The sequence below is a fragment of the Paramacrobiotus metropolitanus genome, unplaced genomic scaffold, assembly GCF_019649055.1.
Source record: "Paramacrobiotus metropolitanus isolate TYO unplaced genomic scaffold, Prichtersi_v1.0 Parri_scaffold0000047, whole genome shotgun sequence".
Taxonomy (NCBI): domain Eukaryota; kingdom Metazoa; phylum Tardigrada; class Eutardigrada; order Parachela; family Macrobiotidae; genus Paramacrobiotus; species Paramacrobiotus metropolitanus.
In genome coordinates, this window is record NW_026570267.1 from 925813 (window position 1) to 943356 (window position 17544).

At 43.3% G+C, this 17544-nt stretch overlaps 1 protein-coding gene across 1 annotated transcript; it reads left to right on the plus strand.

The window, feature by feature from the left end:
• Window positions 1–2053: 2053 nt before the first annotated feature.
• Window positions 2054–6777, plus strand: LOC129591660 (uncharacterized). Its single transcript, XM_055487398.1, has 5 exons — window positions 2054–2759; window positions 4123–4188; window positions 4599–4961; window positions 5352–5557; window positions 6324–6777. Exons 1-5 carry the CDS (start codon window positions 2657–2659, stop codon window positions 6372–6374), a joined length of 789 nt encoding a protein of 262 aa, XP_055343373.1. The 5' UTR covers window positions 2054–2656; the 3' UTR covers window positions 6375–6777.
• Window positions 6778–17544: the final 10767 nt, after the last annotated feature.

Below are 17544 nucleotides of genomic sequence, written 5' to 3' on the forward strand. Positions count from 1 at the left end.
CGTAACTTACATTACGTACATGAATATATCGTAAATACCTGTTTCACATTAAGTTTTGCAGTTCGCAAAAACTATCACAAGGTATTAACGAGTTATAAAAATCCGGTATCGGTACCCATTCATTAATAACATAACGTTTTACATTGAAAAAAACTGTTTTATTTTGCAGTATTGAGGTCCCTGTGCGCTGGTACAGTATAATATATATAAGCTCATAATTCATAAATAAAACTGGTACCGTACGTTCATAAGCATGTTCTTATTTGCAAAATTATTCAGCAATTCCAGCAGGATAAAAACGATTAAAAAATCCATGTGATCAATTAGGTCACTCCGTGAATTACAGTTAGGTCCTATTGAACTGCAATGTATTTCTTTTTGATTTTTTAAACAAAAAAATCGTATTTTGAAATTAACTGTATTTAATTTTTACGTGGCTGTTCGGCTTAATATAATCGCTTCGCAACACAAGCTGAAAAACATCGCTACAAAATAGTTTTACAAACTTGAATTGTTTTTCAACGTTTCAGCGAGAGGCTGTTTTGGCAACACTTTTTAAATCATACAACATTTTTACATACAGCATTTTGTCATTTGTTTACTGTATCGCTGCTTTAGGACTTAACAAAAAAGATTTTAGCGTGTTCTATTCGAAACCGTCTATTCTTGACGCAGATTAAGTGGTAAAGTTGTTTGTAAGAAGAAGCATTCTTATCATGATTTCGTGTTGTTACAAGTTACCTACATTAAGCATATATCGACGGTTTCAAGCACTATAAACGCAGCTGTAGGAAGCTTTTGTTTGCAAGAAAGTACAGGAAGTACTGCACCAAAACTTTACAGCAAATACAAAGTAGCTGTGGTACAGTAGTTCGTTTAGCACAATTAAATCACGCACATAGAATGCCGTCTGCTGTCACTGTTCCCTACGTACAGTGCTGAAAACCATCCAGAAACATCAAATGCGTGCAGCCATTACATCGCTAATATCGACATGAAACTAACGTCACATCCCTTTTTCGAAGTAAAATGCATGATCTTCTTCTCATAATTTGTACAGTATATGCATTACAGTTTTTGGGCCTTTTGGTTTTTAGCTTCAGGCCAAGATCGCATACACAGTTCTTCCTTAAATGTTAAAATTTTATTGGGCACGGCATCAATTGTAATATTTATAATTACCTGTATCTGATATTAACCCGTAAAAAATTTTAGAATAAATTCCATCTCATCTGTTGGTTTAATTTAGTGTATGATCGTGCTTATGCTGAGGTAAAATCCTACTCAAAGTTTGGTTTGGAAACTGTTCAGTTTTAAATCTCCCGTACGTGTACGTCCACTTGTATAAATGTAAATGCGTATCAATTTCTTTAGTTATTGCGACCGTTTAAAAAAATAATTAGTTTACAGATAATTAAACTTTGACGAACAAAAAATATCTCGTAAATTATCTTTACAGCTCCTGGATAATTAAATAAAAACCCAAAATGTGGTACACTTGTAACGTGCTTATTTGATTACCATCGACGGGCCGTCCAACGGGATGCGCCGCGGCAGCCATCTATCTGTTTCTCTGTCACTTGTATATTAAGAAACTTAATGGCAACAGACATATGTATGGAGAAACCGTTTTTTAGAGCTTCCCGGAACATAAAAATTTATCTAATTACAGTTTTGAACTCCTTGTGTCCTACAAGCCGACATCCAGGATTGTTATTTTGCGTACGTGTGTTCATCCTGAATCGGCTTTATGTGTTCGCACTCCTTCCTGTGATTTCGTTCTGACAAATTAAATCAGTTTAAAAGAAGTCAAGCGAGCTATAACCAGGCTCTAATCATTCAGCAAGAAGAATTGTTTTTGATCAAAAATCAATAGTTCATTTCAAAGGTATATAGTCTTAAACGCGCAAGTATATATATAAGATTCTAGCAATCCCATGCAGCATGTCGTGCGAGAATGACTTCCTAAATAACGTTAATGTTATAACGTAGCCGGCTCAAACGGCCGAGACCGGGATGTTGCTATCCCGATGGAACTGGATTGGCTCGTTAATAGCACCAAGAAGTCGCAAGGCTGTACAGACGTACATGACAAACCTGAGTAGGAAGAACAGATTGACGTTGTTTTGAATAAACGACCACGACATTCAAGAATACATTTCATACGGTAGCAATTTCGCTTATCTGTTTCGATGCTTATAACATTTTCATAAAGCCGGTAGCATTTTCACTTTTTTACCAACCTATACATAAACAGAGCTTCTCTTCTGTAGCTACAAACATTTCATGAGATTGGAAGGAGAAACAGCTGTAGCGGATACTTTTTTTATATTCATCTAATAATACTGGATTTAAATTTTCAGTCGTTAAGGATAGATGTTAGTTACTTATATTGATGGCACCTGAACAAGTTATTACTATATCGTTTGTCCATGCGTTACCTTGTCAAATGTTAAAAAGTTTATCCCGTTTAGTTATGACCAAACCAGCAGATTTCGTGCATTCGTAATGCGTACATTATTAACTGCCTGTGATGCTGCATGGTTGTGACCAATTGTACAGCGCAATGAGTATGGTGTCCTGTTATAGCACTGCGAGTACAATATTATTATAAATCCTTAATGTCGATTAAATATTTCCTACCGTCATCCCAATCATGACTAGCACTGTGGAAAGGAATTCATCACTACACCGGAAAGTTAGCTTTCGCAGGAGCGATATAGCGGCTAATTTTCCCGACCGAAGAGACAGCTCCCGAAGTAAGGAATAAGTAAAGAACATAATTTAGTGCGCAATATATAATTACTGCACTCTGAAAGTTACGTGTATTTTCGCTTTCGTAAACGCTGAACCAAACAGTTTGAAATGGGGATTGAGTATAAGAAATAGTTTTCTGAAAGATATACGTTTGCTAATTTTTATAGACTGCTCGTTGTCGTTAGCAATTTATTAGGGTAATAATGATACACCTGACACGTGTTTATTCCGGTAAACTCCCAATAGTTTGCGTGCGCGATTGAAACCTGCAATGGAAAGCATAAATGGAAAGCATAAGCATATAAGAGTTATTTAAATAAAGCAATGTTAATACCTGCCGAAAGGTACATAATAAAACATAATTGCCCTACGCCTGGGATGGACGAACTTTGCCTGATCTTGCTTTAAGTTCTTAGCAGCAGCCAATATTTTTGTTAATATCCATATACTGCGCGCAACTGCATATGTGGACGTAGTTAATAATAACCACGAACATGTATTGTATTTGTTGGCTGTTAACTTGTTATCATAAAGTGCCTAACGCACAATTATTATAACTTGTGAGCCAATGATTCCAATAACTAAAATCATAATTTCCTAAAATTTTGTTTGTCTTATTCAGAGATTGCTAAGAGATTCAAGATTTTGCATACATTATGTCCTGATCAACTTTTGTTGGCAGCGAACTATTACGAGCAAAAGAAACCATTGATTTGTGTTTGAAGTGTCAGCTTTGTTATAAGCGTGCTGAGCTTTCTTTGTCCGGGAATTTTTAGAGCCCTCCTACGGCATGCGGGTGGTTAACAGGGATGTTAATTATATTAATCTTCAATGTATGATGTATGGAAACATTAACGGATAATCCACAAGCAGCAAGCAGGCTGTTCGTTAAAAACATTTCCTCACAGCTATGGCCTGCCAAATTGCAGCTGTTAGCTCCCACAATCGCTTACAGCGAAAAACGAAATTACACCCTCCACTTGTAGCTGGTGTACCGTAATGTACGGATAATAGTGCATTACGTATATTAGTATAATAATGTCTTCCGTTGTTCTTTTGAACACCGGCGCCATACATCCATAAACCAATTCCACTTGCCGGATCTATGTCATCTAAATTGGAGTACGATAATTACATTGGGGACACTTTGATGCTTTTTTTCCTTTAAATCGATACAACATACCCTGAGCATTCATATTTGGCAAAGCAATCTTAGATTAGCACGTGTTAAACTATCTAATTCCGCCGCTGAAACCATTAACCGGAAATCCCGAAAATGAAGCCTCTTGAATGTGGGAGTAGTGTCTTTATGCAGCAGGAGACTAACCAAGTTCATCTAACCGGCTTATAACTGCTTTTTTATAGGAAAAAAAACTCTCCTCGGAAAGTTGTCATCGGCTGTGCAAGATTTTGTAGCTGACGAAGAAGAAGGTAAAACGCTTCAATTATTTTATATTATTTTACGCCATATATACGCACTAAAAATATGATTATTGTAGATTCTTATCTTCTTAGTTCAATGACATGACAATAATTGTAATGCAGTTTGCAACAAAAAACTACCGGTTTGTGACACGCAACAGCACCATGTTATAGCACAGCAGTACTTATAGATAATTATGTAAGTATAATATTATAAGCGTACGATTGCAGAACAGTAAAAACCAATCTCGTCGCTAATTTCTATCACATAAATTTTAATAATATCAAATACTACGGCATTTCTGGCATGAGTTGAATGGTATTTTTTCAGTAATGCGGTCCACGTAAAACAGTATCATAAACTACTGTTCAGTACAAGCGTTACTAACTGACTTAAAGAATTGTAAACGATTTTACAGTGAAGCTACGACTGGCTACAATATGCATTCACGAGTCGGTGATCGGCACCATGGAAAAGATAGCCGACTCTTTCGAGATTGTTCATGCGGCATTAACGAATCTGCGCTCGCAAAATGCCAAATTGAACGAGACATGGAATATCTATGTGCGCTATCAAATGATGAAACAAATGATTAAAGATGTCCTGAAACTAAATGAGGAATCATCGAAAATTCTCTTTATACCACAACAAGATCCGGGAGAAGTGCCGCTGGCCTATGCTCAACGCTTGGTGAACGTAATAAATGCCGACAAGAAGGCCTCACTGGATTCCTCTCATCTTGATCCGAAAAAGACCAACGAGCTGAAAGATAAATTTGACGGTAGGCCGGGAAAAATATGGTTCAAATAATTATTAACTATAGCAGCCATACTGTATACCACGTAACAACCGGTTCACTGCCACGATGCCGACTTGATAAATACAACGACGATTACATGCATTTTCTCCTTTTAATGATATCCTCAGGGATTTTCGGTCCATTAGACAACTCCGGTCCTGTTGTCTGCTGGTGGATGATGGCGGCGGGAAGATATGCCATTAGTGGTTCTATCCAACGGAACCTTGTTATTGTTTTCCGGTTGCCCATATTCAAAAGGCCATACGCAAAAGCCGCTTAAAAATTGTTATACTGCAGGGCAATTCCACAGCTGCACGCGCCGCTTGCAAATTAAGCAAGGAAAATTGAAAAGTAACGCGGCTTTTGTTGTAGGTGTCTCCATTGAGGAAATCAATGAAGAAAATAATATTCTGCACAGTGACCTTTTTAAAATGGCCAAGCGCTATTTGAACCTACGCAGTCTCGTTAATGGTCTCCAGCAGGATTATACAGCGGCAAAGGGATATCCATTCTTTCCACGTTACAATATGCTCCGAGCTATGATCAACGATTTAATGCGGAGTCCTGTTTTCATTGAGGTAATACTAATGGTGTAAAATATCGTTAAACGCAGCAGCGTTTACCTGACTGACTGAACGTAAGCTTGCACACTGCACAGTGCACCCGATACTTGCAGTATATCGGTACCAAGTTCCAACCGAACGCACAATGCCAACGCGCATGTACTATTAACTATGCTGTTTAATTTTCAAAATTGTTAGTAAAATACGTACCACAAAAATCGAGTTTATTCTGATTGTTTAATACACCTACAGTATTTTTTCAAGTTATGCTGAAAATAGCAAACTCCGTAAATAGAGTCTTGCGGTAGTATTTGGACGTGTTAGCGGATTGTAATAAACTCAATCTTTTTTTATTAAGCAGAGAAATTTTTGGCAATAATTGGTCTGTATTTATTTTAGCAAAACAAACTGTCATTAAGCAGTAACCAAAAATTATAAGCAAACTTAATTCATTAATGCTCTAGTTACTCAAGAATTTTTGACAACACTTAAGGGGACCACTAGCAGTAAAAAAAAAATTTTTGCAACATTGTAAATGTGGCCACGATGGAATAGTCATCTACTAGTGATCCCCTTAATTAATAAATCAATAGCCCAAGCAAACTAATATAGGTATACTGCAGATGGCAGATTAACTGAACATTCAGGGCAATTTCCTTCATATGTTCAACCGTCTCTGCACAATTCCAGTTAAGCGTATAAGTCTTGTTAGTATACGTTAAGAATTATAGCATTACTTATTTTTGTCATACGTCCACTAATACATTATTTTTGTTTTCAGTTATGCGCAGAAGATATGACTCAAAACGCACAAACTAGGCGTACTAAGTAAGCATCACCGGAAAGTCCAAAGGACATCTCGCCTTTTCACTTTCGGCGACGATTTTGTACAGACAATGCGGACTACCACATGGATCTGTCCATTCTTTTGCGTCCAGAATTACACCGTTCCAAGCAAAATTCCCAACATTCGAAGTTTTTATGCAGAAGCGATCTCAGTCACATGGTTATTTAGAATTACTAATTTATTTATGCAACGTGATATGTTTTTACGGTGACATATTCTTGAGATTAAAACTATGCGGCTTATGATCATGAACTCTCATGGTCTGTTATTAGAACACTAAGTACTTGACTAACTTTTGTGTTTATGGAAATTGTATAATTGGTTTACTTCTTTGCTGCTTTTTCAGAATCTTGAGAAGTGTCTGTGAGATAAATACCATCTTGCGCGCCCTGAACATATTAAGTACTGTACCGTACTGGTAGTCGGTTCCGATCATTCTTTTCACTGCATTGTTTATTTGCCTTGTCTATAGCTTGCAGTTATCAGTAAAACCATTCTAAAACCATTGCAGTTAATAGTAAAACCATTATTAGTAAAACCAAATTACTACACTGTATTCGTTAGAAATTATTTCGCTGTTGTAAATGAAGAATAGCGACAATGTCATAATATAACAATATTTTCCAGCTAACTATTGTCTAATACAGTAGACTGTTTGTATCGTATAGGGTAGCAGATCTAATGTACAGCAGCAGACAAGAGATTGTGCAGCTAACAATTACTTTGTAAGTATGAATCATCTTAATTCTCTATAATATAAGAAGGGTACGACTATTGTCACCCCCTCGCACCCCCTTTTGGCTAGTGTCACCCCCTTGCACCCCATTTTGACTATTGTCACCCCCTTTTTTTAAGTGAAATGAACACCCTTTTGGCTATGGTTACCACCTTTCTCCCCCTTCGACTACTGCCACTCCTGGGCCATTTCTTATAAAAAATATATTGTTGCTAGCTTGGCCTTTCAGCCAACTTAAGTAAGATTGTAAACTCCCGGAAAGGTACAAAAAGGTGCCAGCGACGACTGAGCGTAGTTAGCGCGGAAAGAGGGGCAGCCGTTTGTTTATGACTGTACCACCGACGTCGGCACCAGTGATTAAGAACGTGTTGAGATCAACCGGAAGCGAGGACACCGAAATTTTCTTTCTCTGCGTGCAGTATCAAAGAGATGGTCATAATTTTGGACTTTCTGCGATCGCATTCGCTGCGGAGCTCATCAGCAAAAAACCCCTGAAGATGCTAAGTTTAATGTTAAAAAAATTAGGCCGCATCTTAGCGATGTATTAAGTGTCAATACGTTTCGCTTGGCGCCTTTTCCCAGGCCTGCCGGTGGTGGCAGGAACAAAGTTAGAAAAGAACCGCTGCTGGAAAATTATAAGAATAAACTGAAAGGTGGTGGCAATAGCCAAAAGGGCGTGTCGAAAAGTGACAATAGTCAAAGGGGGTGTTTATTTTATTAAAATAAAGGGGGTGACAATAGTCAAAAGGAGGTGCAGGGGGGTGACAATAGCCATTTCCATATAAGAAACTTTTCACTACCGTTACGATCGAGTTTGGGGCAGAAAAAGGCCATCAAAAGATAACTTGACTTTGAAAACGGGAATAACCCGATTATATTTTAATTATACAATCCTTGCTCGTTTCAGTATGAACAGGTGCATGTACATTGATATAAAAATAAGTATATCTGTTGTATACTGCGGTTACGCAGTGGCATGGTCCCAGTGAATTATACTCGTACTGTACTAAAATAAAACAGAGTTTATATGTTGTGGAATAACGTTTTGACTTTTGAGTTCAGTATCATTCAACACACTGAAGTACGAGTACATATACTGTATGTTATTGCCCAAGATTTTATGACAAGGTAAAATAGTTTGCATGCTTCTGTAAAAATTAATTTTTGATTCGGTTGCGCAGAATCGTAGATTAGTTTATTAAGCCGTGCTCATAAATATCGATTTATCATTGTTCTACGAAACATTCTCAGGACATACTAAGTAATAATTACTAATTAGCACATATTTAAAGGACGCAGCAACGATTCGCTGCACAGTAATACAGGAGAGCAGTTTATACAATTCGATATCAAGGAGCAAGTATTTGTACTTTAGCAGTTACAATATATACAGGGCCGTAGCGAGTGGGGGTGCGCACGGGCGCACGCACCCCCCTCCGCGGCTAACTTCTGAATTTATTATACGCCCGAAACTGGCGCACGGGCGCGCGGGCGCAAAATTCAAGGGATTCTTTAAGGGCGCAGCGGGCACCGATACCAGTGCGCCCGTGGCGCATGCGCGGTGCCGTGTTAAATTTTATAAAAATTTTGTAAATTTAGGAATTTGGCGCACAGTAGACCATGACCTGCTGTCGCCTGTGCCAGCGTCGTAGCGAGGTCCAAAGGTTAAGAGGGGCGCAACGGGCGCAGGCTCTGAAATTTGCGGGCGCAGTGGGCGCAGACCAAACTTCAAAACGGGCGCAACTGGCGCAGCCGATTTGCGCACCCCCCATCCTTCGGACCTCGCTACGGGCCTGAATATATCTGTATTTCTAGTATGACGTAATGCCTTAGAGAGATTACCGAAAAGCCAGAATTTCTTGATATTATGAGAAAAAAATAATTACCTGAAAAATTCAAAAGTATAAGAATATTGAAGCTTACTCCTCCTGGACCGCGCAGTCAAATGCTGTGCAGATCCCACGTGAACGCCCGTGCACGCAGTCAACCCGTGTTTCATCTTTCGTCATTCTGCGAACCCAGTTATAGCGCTCTTCCAAGCGCTTTAATAAAAACCTAACGGGAAGAATGCTCCTGAGCAGTCTAATCCAAGAGCACTCTAATTGCCAGGCGGGAATTATTTTCAGGATGAATTCTACCGCGTCCGATCACTTCGGCTAGCTCGGCAAAAGAGCATTTCGCCATATTGGCTTTTGAAATTTTGTCTTGTGAACTTACGTTTTTTAATGATTTGATATGTCTTTTTTCTTGGTTTCTTATGGTTTTTACCTTTACAAATTTAACAACAATATATAACTGACAGTGGAGAAACAAACAGGAGAACATTATAGGGGCACACAGTAGGAGCACATTCTAAGTATTTATCGTTAATAATGCTCCTTCAAAGTACATAAATTAAAATTTGCCTATTTTAGGCTACTGTATCCTTCGCGGCGGTGCTGCCGCTTGGGCAATCACTCAGTCACGTTTTTTTCTTCCGTTCTACACAAACAAACAAACTAGCGGCTGTAGCGGCAAAACGCCAGGGCGCTGCACAAAATCCCACCTCATGGAAGTGGTCAGTCAGGCCAGGTATCGTTACGCATTTTTATTTTGTATGTTGTAAGTATGCGCCCTACCGCGCCCAACCAATATTAAATGCCTACCAAATAATAAGTACCAATACTATTTTGTTGGAAAAAAACAATATTTCATTTGAACTTTTAAGTTAATTTACGTCAATAAATAAGATAGGCTGCTAGCCAAATGTGCAGCCACCAAATCATACAAACTGTCGTAGCCACCTGCTTGTAATGATTCAGTTTATCTAGAAATATGTTATCTTCTTGGCAGCTTCACAATTCATTAATTCTGTCAAAAATACTCCAACGAAAAAATTTTCGAAAAAAGGATTTCATACTAATGCGTTAAATCTTGTAAGATTTCTACAGCCGCGGAGACGGTTCAATGACTCACTGAAACGGCTAACTGAAGCCGTGATCCGCATGACTGAATCCACCTGTTTCTTATGTCATATTTTCTCATGACAAAATTTTATTGCAAATCTCCAACTAAATTTATCGGAGAAAATCATTTGTCCGCAGTAACCCCAAATGAACCCCCAAACTTCTTTCCTTAATATCTTAGAGAGAAACAATAATAATGCATGTAATGGCAATCCATCACATGTAATGCAATATACAATACATAAAAAACGAAAGTTTATTATTGTTTTAAAATTGTACTTTCATAAAATTTATTTTTATTTTTAGTCTATCTAAATTTAAATTATCAGCTATAAACATGGACTCGGCTGGGATATTAGCAAATTTAGTTTACGGGCCAAGCTTTTATTTCTCACGCAAAAGGATTTCAGAATCAAAATCAGCGAATTTTTCTGATCTAGAAACCACTTTTCAAAACCGGAAAAGGTCAAAAGGAAATTCTGACTGCCGGTCCCCCAACGCCCTACCATCACTAAGGGCGGGTGCAATGTAATCAGTACTGAAACAATTTTTTTTCTGCTTTAGAGGCATTTTTTCTAGGTAAATCGATAGCGCTGATTCCGAATTTGCTGTCGGAAGCAATTTTAGGCCGTCACCTCGGGCAAGAACGAAAATTTTTTTATTCAAGTCTGAGTACACTGTTCTTAAGCAAACCAAAATTTTAAACGGACACGCTTGCGGACGGTCAGAATCTTTTTCTAATAGCAAAAGGGATCAGCACTATCGATTTACCCAGAAAAAGTGCCTCTAATGCAGAAATAAAGTGTTTCAGTACTGATTACATTGCACCCGCCCTTAGTGATGGTAGGGCGTTGGGGGGCCGGCAGTCAGAATTTCGTTTTGACCTTTTCAGGTTTTGAAAAATGATTTCTAGATCAGAAAAATTCGCTGATTTTGATTCTGAAGTCCATTTGCGTGAGAAATAAAAGCTTGGCCCGTAAACTAAATTTGCTAATATGCCAGCGGAGTCCATGGCTATAAATTTACTACATATCACTTTTACGAATACTATCACTATTTTATACATGTTCAAAATGTGTCACAATTTTTTCAGTATCTAATTGCACACAACAAGTAACCAAAAGTTATCATCTTTATCAAAATCCTAAAAGAATCATAAAATAACAGGATCAAAACAAAAATGCTTTTTCGAAAATCACTATGTACTTCCGCTTTTTGTCCAACTTCCACTATCCGTGATTAATTTAACAAATTTCCGTTCTTCCACCAACCAGTAATATCATATTACTACAATTACTATTAAACCCTCAATTGCTAATAACAAATTCAACTAACAAAATTACCAACTTCCAACACCATCAAATCTCCAACTTTGGAATGAGTGCGCACAACACAAAAATTTTACCAACAAACTCTCAAATAACCAACTCACCAACTAATTTCCAACAGCACTCGTTTATATACCCAAACCACACTATACTCGACAAAACAACCAATACAAAAGAAATCTCAACCCACTGCCTAATCAATCTCCCAATCAAAGACCATTTCGTCAGCGAACTTCAAAAGCGGCCTCATTTATATCGAAATACCCATGTCGAAACTTGTCCTCTCCAGAGGACATATAGGCAGACTACAGCTTCTACAAAAAATACTACCCTTACAAATTCTACACACAACAGAGCCCATACGTCCTGGGGTGCTAAGCACCCGCTGTCGCATGGCTATCGCCTGGCGCAAAAAAATCAGTTTTAAAATTTCTTTAAAAGCTGTGTCGAACTCCCGTGCACACAGCTCATACCGTGCGGACATCCGTGCCAGCAACAGTCCGTTTTTGCAAGTGCACCCAACATCGACATCAAGTTACTGGTACGTATAGGTTCCTATACGTATAGGTTCCTAGGTAAGATAAAAGCGTAGATTTTTTGCATTTCGCTGTTGTCGCATGTTCCGCTGCGCCCACAGTTGGGACTTTTACAATATGGACATAATTCAATAGTAATACTTTAGTTAATAAGCAGTACTTAACAAGATAAATTATAACGCGCTCCATAATTAATAAGGCAAATTATGACGCGTTCCCGGAAAAGGACAAGCCACGCTAATTTTGTACTGTTACCATACCTTTAATAAGTATCATGTCATAAGTACAAACGTAGTACTAGAAACATTTATAACACAAACACTTGTAAGTACTTATTTTGTACTTACTATACATATGCTGGATACTGGATTTGATTCTTATAAACATGCTACTTGAACAAGCTAAGTATATAGTAATATACCGTAATTATCGAATTTGAAGCTGTGACAGCTGGCGAACAAAGGCTCACGATAGTGAGAGAAAGCTTTATTGTGATAGCAATAAAGTACAGAAAACCCAAACACAAAGGCTCGATGTGAGCTGTAACATGTAAATCACCGAATGTCAGCTAGTGAATCCAAAATGAACGGCACATCGAGCCGTAACATGGGAAAAGCCTATGCGGCATACTGGGCAGATCCAACACGAGCGAACGAACGCTGATAGGCCGAGATGTGGAAAGGAGGCGTGGCTCCGCCTACATCGAGGCCGGTGATTGGCCGAGACGTAAGGCTGGGCGGAAAGCTGCCTGAGTCGAGGCCGATCTAGCGCTCGACAGCGAGTGCGACTCGGTGTGAGTCAGCACACCGGAAGCGGGACTGTCGCTGGCTGCCTGCTCGTAGGCTGCCATAGCGACTGGCCCAACATGCCTCTGGGCGGGAGTCCGAGCCCCTGCAAAGGACCGGCCTCATACCGCTCCAGTGCCCGCTCCGCACACGACCCTGTTGGGGTCGGTGGCTGCGCCTCGGTGGTGTCCGATGACGAAGGTGTCTCGGTGCCGCGTTCTCCTCCGGACCCGTGGTGGCGATAAAACTCACGGCCAAAATCCGAAGGTCGGTCGGTGGTGTTGTTGGACCGGTGTAGGCATCTGTTGGTCGTGTCCGTAACGGCGAAAAAGTAAAAAAAATAAAGTATTATTCCATCTGTCTCTCTCTCTCTAGTAAAAATAACATCACAATTCCTGGTGAGCAGGTTAATGAAAAAGATCAATAAAATTGAGAACATCATTTCGAGATTAGAAAAAGTAAACTCAAAGTCTTTTTCCGGGGCTTTGGGCTGGGTGCTTATTCCGACTAGAGCTCGTCCGCTAACGGGGGCTCCAGTCCACTGGAAGTCCGGTCATCTAGGTCCGAGGCATCGGTTCTCGGGATACCCAATGGTACCGGTTAATTCACCGAGGGTCGAATGTTCGACCCTCGAGGGTCAGAGGTTCGACCCTATTGACTTCGGGTAAAGGGTATGGATCTCCATTGTCGGGTGTGAAACGGGCGTGAAACACACTGTTCGACTGGGATCCTGCGGTAAAAGGTCAATTGGAACCTTCTCAGCCGGGTAAGACAGGTCGTGCTCACGTCCAGCCGGGGTTCATCGGGTAAAGCTAATGGAGAGGCACTGTCGCATTCGCGAATACCATAGGGTACCCTTTCTGGGTGCAGAGTAAGACCTATTGGGCCTATTGATCGGTGGATCCTCCGGGGAAGTCCGGTGATCCGAGGTTTGACGCGGGCAAAAACCGTTATGTTATGTCCTGTCGCCTATTTGGCAACAAGGACCGGTGAATGCCTGGTTTCCATAGGGTTGAATAGTCGATGGTATGGTCTCTGTACGGGAGTCTGACCCTGTATCCGGTTGGCTCCAAGATTCTGAAGTCCCATGGTAGCCTCGGTGACCGAGAGTCAGCTCCGGTTGTAAAATCAGAGTCCAGGCTCAGCCTCGGTTGCTGAGTCTAAGTCCATTGGCAGCCTCGGTACTCGAGTTAGAGTCCGGGTTGTACCCTCGGCTGCACTGGCAAATGGATACGGAAATGTTCCGCTCGGCTGAAAATCCTAAATTCGTCTCCTGTCACCTATTGGGTAACTCGGAGAGGATGATCGCCGGGGTTCAAAGGGTCAAAGCAGCCTCGGTGTCCGGGGGTTCGAGCCTCGGTGACGAGACTGGCCCAACATACTCTGGTGGGAGTCCGCTTGATTCTGGAGATGTCCACCGGGTGACTAGCAAAAAATCATGCAGAAGAGGCTCCTCGGCGGCTACATAAGACCTAATTGGGTCTAAGCCACGAGGTAGACACTCTACGTTTTAAAGACGGAATCCATGCTGGTCCGTTCCTCGGCTGATTCCGTGCTTCCACTTAGGCGGAAACATCCGGGATGCCGGAATATGGGGGCTAAAGGCCTATTGGGCCTGTTGGCGTAGTTATGGGCGTCCGTAGCCTCCATTGGGGGTTCAGTCAAGTCGGACGCGGAGGAATGCACGTGAGCTGATCTGGCCAACGCGTATTCGCCCGCGTGCCCTAACGTCCTGGTACATCCTTCCGGTGACCACGGTCCGATTCGCGGTGAAATGGTCATGCCGGTCACTCACACCTTCCACCAGCCCCGTTAGTTGGGGAAAAGTGTGAGTGTGCCCTAATGTCCCACTTCATCCGTTCCGAGGGTGGAATGGAGGCCTATTGGGCCTCGATGGGCATCCACGGTAAGGTATAGATCGTGATTATACGCGATCTGCGAAGGCTTGTATCCTCCGAGGTTCCTTCTGCCGGAGTGAGAGGCCAGTCATATGGGTTCGCTGACTTCCGGAAATTAGTCATATGGGTTCGCTGACCGAGGAGGTATCTCTTCCTGGGTCAAGGTAATCCATACCGGTTGAGTCGTGCGGATCGGGTTGTCAGGGGGTCTGGATTCCTGTACCACACGGTCCGCACTCGATTGAGGAATGGGAGCCTATTGGGCTCCCATTCCTCAATCGGAACCGTATGTCCTCCGGAGTCCTTCGGCCGGCTGGGTTTGAGCAGGAGCGCTCAGCAGATCATGCTGGGAGCCCCTGGACAACCTCCTTTCGTGCGAAGGGTCCGATACTGAGGCTGTCACCAGGGCCTTGCTGTTGGAGTCCACGACGAGCTCGGTATCCTCCGAACCGGATCGCTTGCCGGGGGAGGGTCAAGTCCGATCCTTCGAAGGCTGTTCGTCTGGTTGTCGCGCAGTCGCGGGCCTATTATGAGCCTCCAGCTTGTGTCGTAGATCCCTTCCCAGCCTATGACGCAGGTCACCGGGTGCCAAGTCCGACACACTCTGGGTTCTGCGGTTAGACGGAGTGGACCCTGTTGGGGTCACTGCTGCCGTCGCTGGTGGTTCTGCCGATCGAACCACTGGTTGGGCCGAGGGCTGCGAGGGTACGCTGTCCATTTGCTGGGGTGAACCACCTTCTTGTGGGGCTACCAGCTGCTGTTCTACCTGGCTCCGGTGAATTGCCGGCAGAGCCTCCGTCTGTTGGGGGTCGAGGATTTGGGCCATATATTGTCGGCCGTCAGGTCCGGTGAGTGTTACCGTCATTCCAGTGAGTGGGGCGGGACCGACCTGGAACGCATCCTGGACGCTGGACGTATTTAGGGTCCGGTCCGGATTCAGCACATCCGCAAAGGCGTTAAGGGGTGCTGAGGGCTCATCCGGGAACCTTTTGGGTTCCGCCGTGAGGCGAGCCTGTGAGCAACCGGCTACACCCAAGGGTGGGAGCTTATCCTCCTTCTGGCGTGTCCGTTTTTCATGCTCACGCTGGGCCTTAGCGATCCGTCGGTCAGCTGCCGCTATTTCTCGGCGGTCATCCTCGCGCTCCTTTTCCCGTCGTTGTTCACGGGCATGGACCAATCGGGCGTTATCCGGGACTGCTGGGGTGTTATCCCAGCCAGGCTCATGGGTACGTCTGCGGTAACGTTGCATGTCCCACATGTAGAGCAGTTGTCGACCGTCCAACTCATCAAGGATGCGGCTGTTATGGACGGCGTGCATGTAAGCACTCAAGTTCCCGGTGACGACCTGGACGTACAGGGCATTAGCCTGGTCCCGTCGTGTGACTCTGTGATCCCCGGCTTGTCTGTCAAAATGTCGTAACAGACATTCTGCACAGGGTTGGCGTGTCCGAGGAGAGTTATTATTGGCTTTGTACGCCTGGCAATCCGGGTCGTAGGCTTCCGTTCGGGGTTGGGAGGCTGTGGTCAGAACACTTATTTTAATATTGTTAAGTTATTTTTGTTTTTAAACCTTTTGGGTCATTACGTAAACCTATTGGGTTAAACGTTCTATGGTTAGATGTAAGCTTAAACGGTCGGGTACGGTCAGGTCTTGTCCGGTCCTTTCCTTTCTCGCCTATTGGGCAAGAGAAACATCCCCGTTACGGAGGTTATAGGGTCTCGCCTATTGGGCAAGGAACCTCCAATGATGTACTTCCGTTTAGCTCTTCTTCTTCGGCAAGTCGGCCGGGTTGGTTGACTTGGCCCGTGCTAACCGCTTCTGGGCTTCCGTTTCGGCCAAGGTGGGAGCCTTCGCCGGGCTCGCCGAGCTTGCCCGCGTCTTAGGCAGGTGCTGTCCGAAGTCTTCAGGTAGATAGAAGACGGAGAAACGCTGCCCGTGGGTCTTGTAAACCTCACTCGATCCGAGGACTTTCTGTCGGCAGGCTTGCTCCAGGACATACTACAGCTCGTCGGCCAGGTAATATAAGTTGGTTTCCTTTCGTCGGACCGGTCGGTACCGTGCGTCTGCCAGTTGGGGGTGAGCGGACATCAGTATGAACTCGAACCGACCTATTAGGTGGTTCAAAATCTCCCGGCGAGTTAATCCTTCCGGGTGTCGATCCGTCCGCAGGCAGGCGATCACTGCGTCCCGCCAACCGAGGTAAGTCTTCGGCGCTGGGTCTTGTTCTTCCCTCGGAAAGACGTAGTACGGTCGTTCCGTTTTGGTATATACCCGGAGGATGGCACCAGTCTCGTATGCCCATCCACGGTAGATAGCTTCAGCGTCGAAAAGCGACCTGAGGCTGTCGTTTCGGCTCCCGCATGGGAGGGACTTCTTCAATCCCGTATCCTGGTCCCGGAGGCTTGGTGGATCGTCCGGGTCATCTGCCGGAGATTGTTCCTGGTTATCAGGCTCATCCTCTGGTTCTGGATGTTCGGGTGCCGCTGTTGGCGGCTGCCCTTTGCCATCTTCATCATCGTCGTCGTCGCCATCCGAGTCATCGGATTTGTCAGAGTCTTGGTCTGACTTGGCGTCTTTGTCGTCATCGTCTTCCGAGGAGGGTTCCTCTTCCTTCTCGAGGGACTGGGCGTTCCGTGAGGTCCTACCCTTGTTCTTGGACTTCCTTGTCTTAGTCACAGACTGGCCCCTTGTTGAGGTTCCAGCCTGCGACGACGACGTATCCATGGGTGATGGGGGTTGAGATCCCGGGGGTGCTGACTGTGTGTCCTTGACGAATTTACCCCTTCTGTCTCGGGCCGAATGCTTAATGGGTTTACTGCCGGAGTCTTGGTCGGCCGAAACAGACTTTTGCAAGTCGCCCGGGGCTCTTGGTCGTTCCTGGGGGAATCTGCTACCTGAGGAAGCTGCCGTTGATCTGACCAGCTCC